At 40.9% G+C, this 12,054-nt stretch overlaps 1 protein-coding gene across 7 annotated transcripts in view; it reads right to left on the bottom strand.

Annotated features, from left to right (window-relative positions):
- Positions 1–12,054, bottom strand: part of LGR4 (leucine rich repeat containing G protein-coupled receptor 4) — a 121,425-nt gene that overhangs the window by 91,451 nt on the left and 17,920 nt on the right. Inside the window, exon 1 of one of the 7 annotated variants that reach the window (XM_070072143.1) lies at positions 625–650. The exons of the other annotated variants lie outside the window; for them this stretch is intronic. Coding sequence (XP_069928244.1) covers positions 625–632 — 8 coding nt within the window. The 5' untranslated portion in view covers positions 633–650. Of the gene's footprint in view, positions 1–624; positions 651–12,054 lie in introns of those variants that run through there. 7 annotated transcript variants of the gene reach the window in all.

Here is a 12,054-nt window from a genome sequence, read left to right as displayed (position 1 = left end):
TCCACTTCCAACTTCAGCATGGATTGTAGTGAACCAGTGCACTCCTCCTCTTTCCCCCCTATTAAGTATATAAAAATTAAAAAAAAAAAAAAAAAAAAAAAAAAAAAAAAAAAAAGGAAAGCTTAGCTTTTAGGTCTCACTGAAGGATTTCAAGGTTGACCCCTAGTACCCAGTACCCAATCTCACCTTCTGTCCCATTGTCAAGCTTATCAGAGTGAGGTGACTCCTGAGAGCTGAATCTTGTGCTCCGCTCCCAGCAATACCCCATTACATATTCATTTAACACCTAGACAGTATGAGAGATTCCTACCACTGAATGCTAGCAAGGCCAGATGTCTAAACTAGTGGGTAAGGTGCTCTGAGACTCATCTGTTCCCCTTTAAGCAGCCTTCTCCACAAATTACTCTGCAACTTTAACAAGCTGCAAGCAAATAAATAAAATAAAATAGGAAAAGACTGAAGCATCTTACAAACTATGGATTAAAAATGATCTTATATAATTTAAATGCTGGAGTCTCATGCATTAAAAAGCTGCTAAAAATGTGTACAAAACCCAGACACACAAATACACATATATATTATTTTTAAAAGGAAACTGTGGAAGAGCTAGAACATTACACTCACCCTTTCATGGTAAATTCCAGGGCATATTCCTAACAGGAGTCAGACAGATTTTGTTTTCTACCACATAGTTCTATAAAAATAAACTGTCATCACAACATCCTTGTGGTTGTAAAAGGCCAGATTTGCCTGCAGTTAAATCCAACAGCAGCTGCTCTATGGAAAAAGACGGCCCAATAATTGGCTTCTTTCACCTCTGTTAATCACGAACAAAAGTGTCATTCAGTTTCAAAATGGACAAAACGCTCCAATGGATGGTCAGCTAGCTGAGCCAATGGGGTGGAATAACAATAACCCTGTAGCATTTTCCTTTTCCCTTTTGTTTGGTCTTTCAAAGCCCTTAATTAAGACCTGCACAAAGCACCCCTACAGGCTTTTTTCAATGAGGCATTACACGCCTGTTTTCTTGTATTTAAAGAAAAAAAATAGCAGGGATTTTCTGAAACACATTAAACAGAATACACAATTTCCATTTATTTGCAACTGAAATACTGTTAAAATTTTAGAGCTTAAATATTATCATCAGTAACAAAGCAAGTTCTTTCCATTTCAGGCTTGGGGAGTAGAAGGTGAATGAGGGGTTGGTAAGGAGGTGGGAACGCAGGAGTCCGTGCAAGGGACCAGAGGGCAAACTAGAAGCAGTGTTGTTAAAGCATTTCTCCATAATTTAGAAAGACCTAGATTGGTCTTCTAAGTCATTCAGAGATTAGCACATAAAAATCCAAAGAAGCCACAAAACACATGAGATATTCTTAAGGCAGACAAATACACAATTGAGACAAAGGGTACTACAGTTGGAATTGATTCTGCTTCTTAACAATCACACAGAAAAAGATAAAGTACTTCTGCAATTCAGCAACCTCCATATAAAAACTTTGTACAGTTCTACAATTGATTTCTTTTTCTGTCTTCGTATCAACAAAGCTTCCTATATCGTAGTGGATAAGAATCAGAATGCCTTAGCTCTAAAAGTACCCACAGCCTAATTAACTTTTCATTATTCAATTTTCTTTTTGCACAACTTTAAGAAAGGCTGTTGTGTTCATTTTTAAATGCCTTGAAATATAATCTTTCCGGGTCTTAGACTGTTCTGAAAATACCTAGTTCTGCCCATAATTTGTTCTTCCCTCCCCCTCTCACAAATATCCTGAATGACAGCTTAATGTGACAGCTTTCTTGCCACAATTCACCAAAGGGGAGTGGCAGGTAGGGTTCTCAGAGAACAAATACCTAACAAAGCCATCATTCTGGGGAGTTACTTTCAATCTGTCAATCCAATCCATCAAGCGGAATGTGCTCCACTATTCTCTTGTAAATGTGCTTATTTCAAACAAGGCAGAACTCCTGCAGCTGCCCCGCAGAAGACTAAATGACCCAGCTCAAATGTCACCTCTGCTTCGAAGCTTTCCAGCTCCCCAAGGCAGAGTAGGTTCCTTCCTCCTTGCACCCACAGCCCTTGGCGCACCCCTCCTTTACAGCACTCTCGTACTGCATTTTGTCAAAACTTGGACCTGTCCTCCCAACCCGGCCTCATCACCTACTAACACTCATAAGCCTGTAAGGTGGCCTGTAGGACAGCATAGGTCTGGGGGGCAGACCTTTCACATTCAAATTGTGGTTCCAGATTATAAAGCAGGACTTTGTGTGTCTAAAAGCACACACAAAGTCATGTTTTATTTTATATATATATATATATATCGAATATATATGACTAACACATTCATTTAAACATTTTGAGCCCCGGTTTTCTTGTAAAATGAGAGTAAAGAGTTCCTCTCTCATATGGTTGCTGTGGCAATCAAGGGAATGAACAAATATAAGAGAGCTTGTGCTAAGGCACAATGTCTGGCACACATGAAGTGCTCATCAACACACCTGGAAATACAATAGGCACCCACTCAGTATCCACAGTATAAACTTCTGCTCAGCAGATTAATTGAAAAAAAATGTTGTCAGTTAAAATATAATTTCTGGGTAGGGTGCTATACCACAGTTGCTGCTTGTGATGTCCACACTCCACATCAGAATCCTGGTTACTCAGCTTCTAACCCATCTTCCTGCTGCCCTGGGAGGCAGCAGACGATGGCGCGAGTGCTTGGGCCCCTGCAAAGCACTCATGAGAACCAGATGGAGTTCCAGGCTCTTGGCTTAGGCCTTGCCCAGCCCTGGCTCTTGCAGGCATTTGGGGAGTAATCACGCAGATCAAAGATATCTTTTTCTCTCTCTGTTCCTGTTCCTGTTGTTCACTCCAATTGAGGAGTGAACCAGTGCATGGAAGACCTCTCTCTCTAACTCTCCTTTCTCTGTGTAACTCTGACTTTCAAACAAATAAATATTTTTTAAAAAATGAAGGTGCCCTGTCTCTCAAAATACCTTTTTGCACTATACTCACCCTTCTTGAGATCATGTGAGATGATACAATGCTCACTTGATGAGGTGAAATGAAGTGAATATTGCAGGCATTATGACTTAGTGTTAGGCTACTAAATAAGGGTTCTTTGAACACAACACCACAATACTATGAGTTGAAGGCAACTAAGTGACTAACAGGAGAGCAGTGTATACAACATGGATATGCGACAAAGGGACATCCCAAGCAGGACAGGGAGGGAAAATTTGAGTGTAAGGTGTCCGGTGCATAACAGATCTTCCCAGGCAGACGAATCAATTAATTCACAGGCTTTTATTGGGGTCCCAACAGAGCGGGGCTGGGGAAGTCACGCATCAGAGATTGGGAGAGCTCCTCTTATAGATTCAGGGCATGGGGGTTAAAGGTTGAGGCGGGTCTGATCCTCACTGGTTGACCTTTAGGCACCCACAGGGACCTTGACAAGGACTTTCTTCCCCACAAGTACAGGTAGGGACTTCCATTCCCGGAAGCATAGGCCTTCCTCCTTGCGGATCCCAAAGCTATCAGTGAGATTCAGAAAGGCACAAAATTTAAAGCTTATGAATTTCTAATGTCTGAAATTTTTCATATAGTATTTTCAGATCTCAGTTGACTATGGGAAACTGAAGTCATGACTAAGGGAGAACTACCATAGAAGACAGACACAACTATGGAAAACCTAAAACAATGCTGAGTAACTCTTGATTTCTACCCTTGCAGAGCTTACTAACAGTTCTGAAGCTTGAGTCTCTGCTACTCCGCTTCCAGTTCAGCATCCTACTGATGTGCCTGGGAAGGCACAGAAGATGGCCCAGAGTGCTTGGGCCCCTGCCACCCACGTGGGAGACCTGGATGTAGTTCCAGGTCCTGGCTTTGACCTGGTCTAGACCTGGTTGTTGAGGTCATTTGGAGAGTGAACCAGGGGATGGAAGATTACCACCACCACTACCACCCACTCCCCTGCCATTTTCTATCTCTATCTCTACTGTCTCTCTCTGTTGCTATGCCTTCCAAATAAAGAAAGAAATCTTTTTTAAAAAAGTACAACCGAAGTATTTTGTTTCACTAAAAGGAAGAAAAAGATACAGCATATAAAAATGTTATATTTAACATACTTCAATGAACATTGTAAGTCTCACTTGTATGCCTCATTAGTATAGTTCCATGCATGTGTTCCAGATCTACATCCTGTGGTTCTATGATTACAATTATTGCTCTCCATAGCACTGTAAAAATCAAAGCTATTTATGCATGAAATTAAAGAATTTGGGTCATGAACAAATGTGGCAAAATCATTTTGCTTCTATAATGCTCTTTTCTAAGACATCACCATTAAATACAGGATTGCTTGTTTAAATGTAGCAATTCTAGTAAGATCTAGATTAATCAAATCATTACTAAATTCAAAGCACTGAGGCAAGTGCTATGTAGTGCAGTTGGAAAAGCCACAGCTTACGACTCATCCCCATATGGGTGTTGGTTTGAGTCCTGGCTGCTCCACTTCCCATCATGATCCCTGCTAATGTGCTGGGGAAAGCAGTGGAAGATGACCCAAGTGCGTGGGCACCTGCACCCAAGTAGAAGACTCAAAAGAAATTCCTGGCTCCAGGCTTCAGACTGGCCCAGCCCTGGATGTTGCAACTATTTAGTGAATGAACCAGCAGAGGATACAGAGATCTGTCTCTTTCTCTACCCCCACCACCCGCTCTGTAACTTTCAAATAAATAAAATCTTTAGCTGAAAAGAATGTATGGAATTAAAATGACTTTGGTACACAGTTGTTCACTGCCAAATTATTTTGTCATAAAACATTTCATGAATGTCTGAATTATGCATTAAAGTGACAAATATATGTTTGCATTTGAAAAGGTCAGGCAGATTCACAACTCCCATGCTCTTTGAAGGAGAATAGCAACAAATTAACAACAAGGATCCTCTCCAGTCAACCCTGGGAACAAGCTCTGAGCCCAGTAGAGCTCCTTTTACCTCTACTCTCACCAGGTTAGACTACCAACAAATGACTTTTCTCATTCACTCCTAGATATTTCAAATTCAAATAAAATGAAAAAAAAAAAAAAAAGTACATCATGGTCAATTTTAACTTTTCTTAGTTTTCCATGGCATTATGCAAATAAGGAGAAACTCACCTAATTGACAATATCTATTATAAGTTAACCAAGCAGGGGCCGGTGCTGTGGCACAGTGAATTAACACCTTGGCCTGAAGCACCGGCATCCCATATGGGCGCCAGTTCGAGACCCGGCTGCTTCTCTTCCCATCCAGCTCTCTGCTATGGCCTGGGAAAGCAGTAGAAGGTGGCCCAAGTCCTTGGGCCCCTTTACCCGCGTGGGAGAACCAGAAGAAGCTCCTGGTTCCTGGCTTCGGATTGGCGCAGCTCCAGACGTTGCGGCCAATTGGGGAGTGAACCATAAGATGGAAGACCTCTCTCTCTCTGCCTCTCCTCTCTCTGTGTAACTCTGGCTTTCAAGTAAATAAATAAATCTTTAAAAAAAAAAAAAATAAGTTAACCAAGCAGTAAAAACAAATCTGAACCTGTGTCAAAAGTCTTACTGCTTTTGTCCATAAGAATGAGGAGTGATTCATATGATCACTGTCCAGGTATTTTATTGGCTGGCTGTAAAATAATAAATGCTGGGGCCTGCATTGTGGCTCAGGGAGTTAAGTCACAGCCTGTGCCACTGCCATCCCATATCTAAGTGCCAGTTTGATTGCCAGCTACTCCACATCCAATACACTTTCCTGCGAATGCATCTAGAAAGGCAGGGGATGATAGCAATACTTGGGCCTCTACCACACAAGTGGGAAATGCAGGTGGAGTTCCTGCCTCCTGGCTTCACCCTGGCCCAGATCTGGCTGTAGGCCACTGGTGAGTGCATTAGTGCATACAGAATCTCTTTCTCTTCTCCCTTTTCCTTTCTTCTTCTGTCACTCTACTTTCAAATAAATAAAATAAATCTTTAAAAAAAAAAAAAACAATAACCAGTGCCTAATAATTATAAGGACTCCTCAAGACACTCCAGAGTTTGGGAAGAACAATATTGCATTTATTACTACTGTAAGAAAGGAAAATTCAAATGTAACAAAAATCTATTTCAATCATATGAAGTATTAAAAAAGATAATTTGTAAGAAAAATTCTATTACTTTATATACCTACAGAAATCATGATGAATATCTATTCAAGGCTGAATATTTTAAACTCTGAAAATACTCCAGAAAAATGTAACCCCACCCCCAACACACACACACACACACACACACACACACGGCACCATGGCTTTAGTTTCCACCATTAACCAGAGTCCAAAAATATTAAATGGGAAATTCGAGAAACAAAACTGATACATTTTAAATTGTGTGCCTTTAAGAGTAAAGTGATGAAACTCACTCCAACCTGTTGTGTCCCGCTTGGACCTTGAATCCCTTTATCCAGCATAGCTGTGCTGTATACACTACCCACCCATTAATCATACAGATCAACTGAGCTTCTGTTCAAGTAACTCTAAGTTTACTTAATAATGGTCCCACAGCGCCAGAGTAGTGATGCTGGCAATTCGGATATGCCAAAGAGAAGTCATAAAATACTTCTGCTAAGTGAAAAGGTGGAAGTTCTTGACTTGACCATAATAAGGAAAGGGAAAAATAAACCACAGGCTAAGGTTGCAAAGATCTATGGTAAGAACAAATAAGATCCTAAGGAAAAAGAAGTTCATGTTAGTTTTGCTGTTGTACTTCTACCGTGAAAATTATGGCTGCAGTGTACACTAAGAACTTAACAAGATGAAAAAGTCATTAAATGCATATATTTATAAAGGAAAAAACACAGCAAATACCATGTTCTGTAATATCCAAGGTTTCAGGCATTCACTGAAGGAGACGTGGGGCACGGAGTGTCTTAGGATATATCCCCCGCAGATAAGAAGGAACTACAGTGTCACAAGAGGGTGTCAATCCATGAGTTTCCTGATCAATCTTTTAGCAACTGCAACAAATCCATTGCCTACATTCTTTCAGTAAGTGCTCCTTTGTCTTAGTCTTAGGTTAGCACAATGAGCCAATTCCCCTAAAAACTGGTGATTTAAAAATTATGCCTTGGTGTTGGCACTATGGCATAGTAGGTTAAGCCTCCACCTTGGCTCCAGCATCTCTTATGGGTGCAGGTTTGAGTTCTAGCTACTCCACTTCTGATCTAGCTCCCTGCAAATGGCCTGGGAAAGCAGTAGAAGATGGCCCAGGTGCTTGGGCCCCTGCACTGACATGGGAGACCTAGAGGAAGCTTCTGGCTCCTGGCTTTGGATCGGCTCAGCTCCAGCCATTGCAGCCATTTGGGGAATGAAGCAATACTCTCAAATAAATAAATAAATCTTTTTTTAAAATTTATTTGACAGGTAGAGTTATAGACAGTGAGAGAGAGAGAGAGAAAGGTCTTCCTTCCGTTGGTTCACTCCCCAAATGGCCGCTATGGCCGGAGCTACGCCGATCCAAAGCCAGGAGCCAGGTGCTTCTTCCTGGTCTCCCATGCAGTACAGGGACTCAAGCACTTGGGCCATCCTCCACTGCCCCCTTGGACCACAACAGAGAGCTGGACTGGAAGAGGAGCAACCGGGACTAGAACGGGAACCTATATGGGATGCTGGCGCCACAGGCAGAGGATTAAGCAAGTGAGTCACAGCGCCGGCCCACAAATAAATAAATAAATCTTTAAAAAATAAATAAATAGGGGCCGGCTCTGTAGCACAGAGGGTAAACCTACCTCCCTATAACGCTGCCTTTCAAATAAATAAATAAATCTAAAATAAATAAAACTACATAAAAATTATGTCTTTTATTCACAGCAATGGAAAAGTGGAACCTGGCTACATAAAACATCTCTCTCAAAAATGCTTTCATTTAGTCTCATAAACAAGACATTTTGTTCTCTCAACGTATAGCTGTGTCCCCACAAACAGTCTGGCATAGAAGAATTTTTACTGCAGACTATCCGTTTACCCTACCACACCGCTATTGTTCCAGACCCTGAGAGAACTGGGGCTGCTGATACTGTTTAAGGAAACAGGAATGGATACAATTTTCAAAGATGGGCAGCTGGAGCCTCAGGACTAAAAGTATACTGCCAAAAAAATTAAAAAGTGAAATTTAACAAGCTGTACAAATTGTCTATAGAGATACCAGCATATTACTCTACTTGAAACAAGGCCTGGGTAGAATTAATACTTTCAATTCCTCCTGGCAGAAAACCACAGTTTCAGTTCCACAAACTTCCACTTGGGAAATGAAAGAGTTGCCCATAGAATGCCGCTGGCATAAAATTAAAAATACTTTCAGAAAATGTGGCTATTATCTTCATTCCTTGCTGTTGGGCTCCAGATGAAATGACACCTATATTTTAAAACTAAACAAAATAAAAGGATCTCTTTGCCCACTCTGCATAACCCTCTCAATTTCATCTTCTCGATTTCATCCAACTGCTCTGATCCTCCCGTCCACAGAATACTGTGCAGCAGCAAGTGGCAAAATGATCACAAGTGCCTGCCTCACAAAAACAGCATTTATATACACTCAAGTTCCCAGTACCCAAAACTAAAGTACTTTTGAATACTGGAAACTAAATTTTGACAGTATAATCTTATTTTCAATGTTGGCATGATTTTTTTCACTTAAAATAAGAAAATATTACATTTAAAGAGAGACAACCAGAAAAGTGTTTAGTGCCATTTAGTCATGAATGGCAACTTCAGACAAACGCTTCACACTACTACTCTAAGGAAGAACACCCACAGTCATCACTGAAGAATTGAGGCTTAAGTCAGTATGTCAAAGGTATAAATTATGGTCCAAAGGCAGCTCCAGGCACTGCTGGGCTTGGAATTGCTTACTGAGCAACCATGTTGTTCCAAACAAACTGAATGTTTAAGAGGCTAAAGGGCAGTGGAGGCAATTATTGGAAGGAAATTTCTCACTAGGCCAGAAAGGAATAATTAAGTCTTTGCATGCTAAATCACATCACTGGGGTTAACAATGAAGTAATCAAGTGTAAATGGTGACAAAGCCCATGTATAGGACTCATGAAAGGAAATTAAGGTTGTGGGTAATCTAAACTATTGTTGCTTAAATACCACAAAAATTAGTCCCTAAAACTTCATTCATTCACCCTCTCTTTATACAAATGTGTGTGCTTTTTGTGGGAGGCAAGAAATTGGTTAATCCAGCAATTAAGGCAAATATACTGAATCATCAGAAGTAAAACACCACTCAGCTACTAATTCACAGGCAGCAATCCAACATCACTCCCCATACTACTTAGACTATACAAAGCACTCAAGAATGAAATGCCTCCACAGCGGGGGATGTATATGTGCTCCATTCAAAAATATATCTAAAACCATTGAAATTATAAACCTAATGTGTACTTTGTATATTGCACTTTCTCTGCTCAGAACATAGAAAAGAACTCACAAACATATATAAATACACTCAGGTGGTGGTGGGGTGTTGTGGGCAGGAAGCTGTGGAGAAAGATGGAGGACACCTACATGATCTTCTAACAATAGCTCAATAACAAACTAAAGCTAGGGACAGGTGTTTGGAAGAGAGATTAAGATATGCCCGGGCATCCACATTCCATATCAGAGTGCCTGTGTTTGAGTCCTGGCTCTGCTTCTTATTCTGGCTCCCTGATAATGTACATACACTCCGTGAACCAGATGATGGCTCCAGTACTTGGATACCTGCCACACATGTGGAGGGCGCAGATTGAGTTCTTGACTCCTGGGCTCAGTCTTGCTTTGCCCTTTCTGGGCATTTATAGAATAAATCAGTGCATAAAAGATCTTTCTCTTTGTCAAATCAAACAAACAAATAAGCAACAGTTTTTCTGGGAAGTTAAAAGTGGTTAGGGGCTGGCACTGTGGCGCAGCAGTTTAACACCTGGCCTGAAGAAGCACTGGCTTCCCGTATAGGCGCAGGTCTGAGACCTGGCTGCTCCACTTCCAATCCAGCTCTCTGCTATGGCCTGGGAAAGCAGTGGAAGATGGCCCAAGTTCTTGGGCCCTGCATCTGTGTGAGAGACCCGGGGGAAGCTCCTGGCTCCTGGCTGCAGATCAGCGCAGCTCTGGCGGTTGCGGCCAACTGGGGAATGAACCATCAGGTGGAGGATCTCTTTCTCTCTCTCTCTTTCTCTCTCTCTCTCTCTGCCTCTCCTCTCTCTGTGCAACTCTGACTTTCAAATAAATAAATCTTTAAAAAAAAAAAGTGGTGGTTATGCTATCCGGGGGATAATCATGTGATCTGAAAGTTCAAAAGTGTAGACTACAACTTTGGCTCTGTAACCTCAGGTTCTCATCTCACCTTAGAGACTCAGTATCCCCATTTTTTGGTTATAGAGTAAGGTCAAGATTGAGAGTTCTCAGAATTTAACCTGACCTGTTGTTGGCTTGGTTTTTTTTTTTTTTTTTAAGTAATTTAAAACTCCTCAGACATTACAGAAAGTTCCTAAGCACCCTTTACCCAGTTTTGCCCAATGACAGTATCTTACATAAACATAATATATTAGCTAAACCAGGAAATGTATTTGTGCAACACTATTTACTAAACTGCAGCCTTGACTCAAATTTCACTACAATGTACACGTGCTCATTTGTAAAATCCCACGTATGGATTCATATTACAACCACTACAGTCATAACAAGGATTCCTCCATCACCACAAAGAAATTCACTCCCACTACCCACTTTGTATTCATATCACCTTATCCACTCTAACCCTGGCAACCACTGACCTGTTTTCTATCACTGTAATCTTGTCATTTCTAGGGTGACATGCCTAGAATCATGCAGCATATGATCTTCTGAGACTGGCATTTATCACTCAGAATAAAATCTCTGAGATGAGCTGTTCATGTAGCTGCATGTGTCAATACTTTATTTTTTCTTGCTATGTAGTATCCCATTGTGCTGACATTCCAGTTTATTCTGATATACCAATTTTTAGTCTTTTTATGTTGAAATTAAGTTGTCATTTTGGGAAGAAGGAACTTTTTCAACATTGTTTTGCCATCATTTAAGATGTATTCATATTCAGCCGGTGCTGCAGCTCACTAGGCTAATCTTCCACCTGCGGCACCGGCACCCTAGGTTCTAGTCCCGGTTAGGGCGCTGGATTCTGTCCTGGCTGCTCCTCTTCCAGTCCAGCTCTCTGCTGTGGCTCGGGAGGGCAGTGGAGGATGGCCCAAGTCCTTGGGCCCTGCACCCACATGGGAGAGCAAGAGGAAGCACCTGGCTGCTGGCTTCGGATCAGTGTGGCGCGCCGGCCTCAACACACTGGCCGTAGCAGCCATTTGGGGGGTGAACCAACGGAAGGAAGACCTTTTTATCTCTTTCTCTCTCACTAACTCTGCCTCTCAAAAAAAAAAGATGTATTCATATTCCTACAGGGACTGACTTGGTGTCTTCAGTCCATTCAATTCTTTCCTGACTACCTTACTTAAACAGCAAGCCTCTTTCATTCTGCTTTATTTTTCTTGACAATATTAAATATTATCTGACCGTACAGGTTTATGAAGTTTATTTACTATGTGCTGCCACCTCTGCCTCAACCCTGCCAGGCAAGTTACTGAGAGCAAGGATGTTGTCAGGTCTCATTCAATTCTGTGTCCCTAGCACCAAAAACAATTCTTAACATAAGACACTTAATAAATAAATATACATTGAACAAATCTATTTTTAAGTACTGAATGATCTTGGTGAGTTATTACTTTAAAGGTGAAAGACTGTTGATTTCCATGAATTTCTATACAAATACGCATAGCTCTCAGCTCTCAAAGAATTGTATGGACAGATAAAATTATTTGTATTAAACCTTTCTACTTACCTCCACAAATTAACTATGTCTTTCATCTTCAACAAACTACTAGACCAAAGGAAGACTTAGAAGAAGCATAGCAAATCTCACTACCTAACAGGTACAAGCCACAAATCAAAATTCTTATTAAATGTTGATGATTTACATAATCAAAATATCTATTTT

Source organism: Oryctolagus cuniculus, chromosome 1 (genome assembly GCF_964237555.1).
Source record: "Oryctolagus cuniculus chromosome 1, mOryCun1.1, whole genome shotgun sequence".
NCBI lineage: Eukaryota > Metazoa > Chordata > Mammalia > Lagomorpha > Leporidae > Oryctolagus > Oryctolagus cuniculus.
This window is presented reverse-complemented; position numbering and strand designations above follow the sequence as displayed.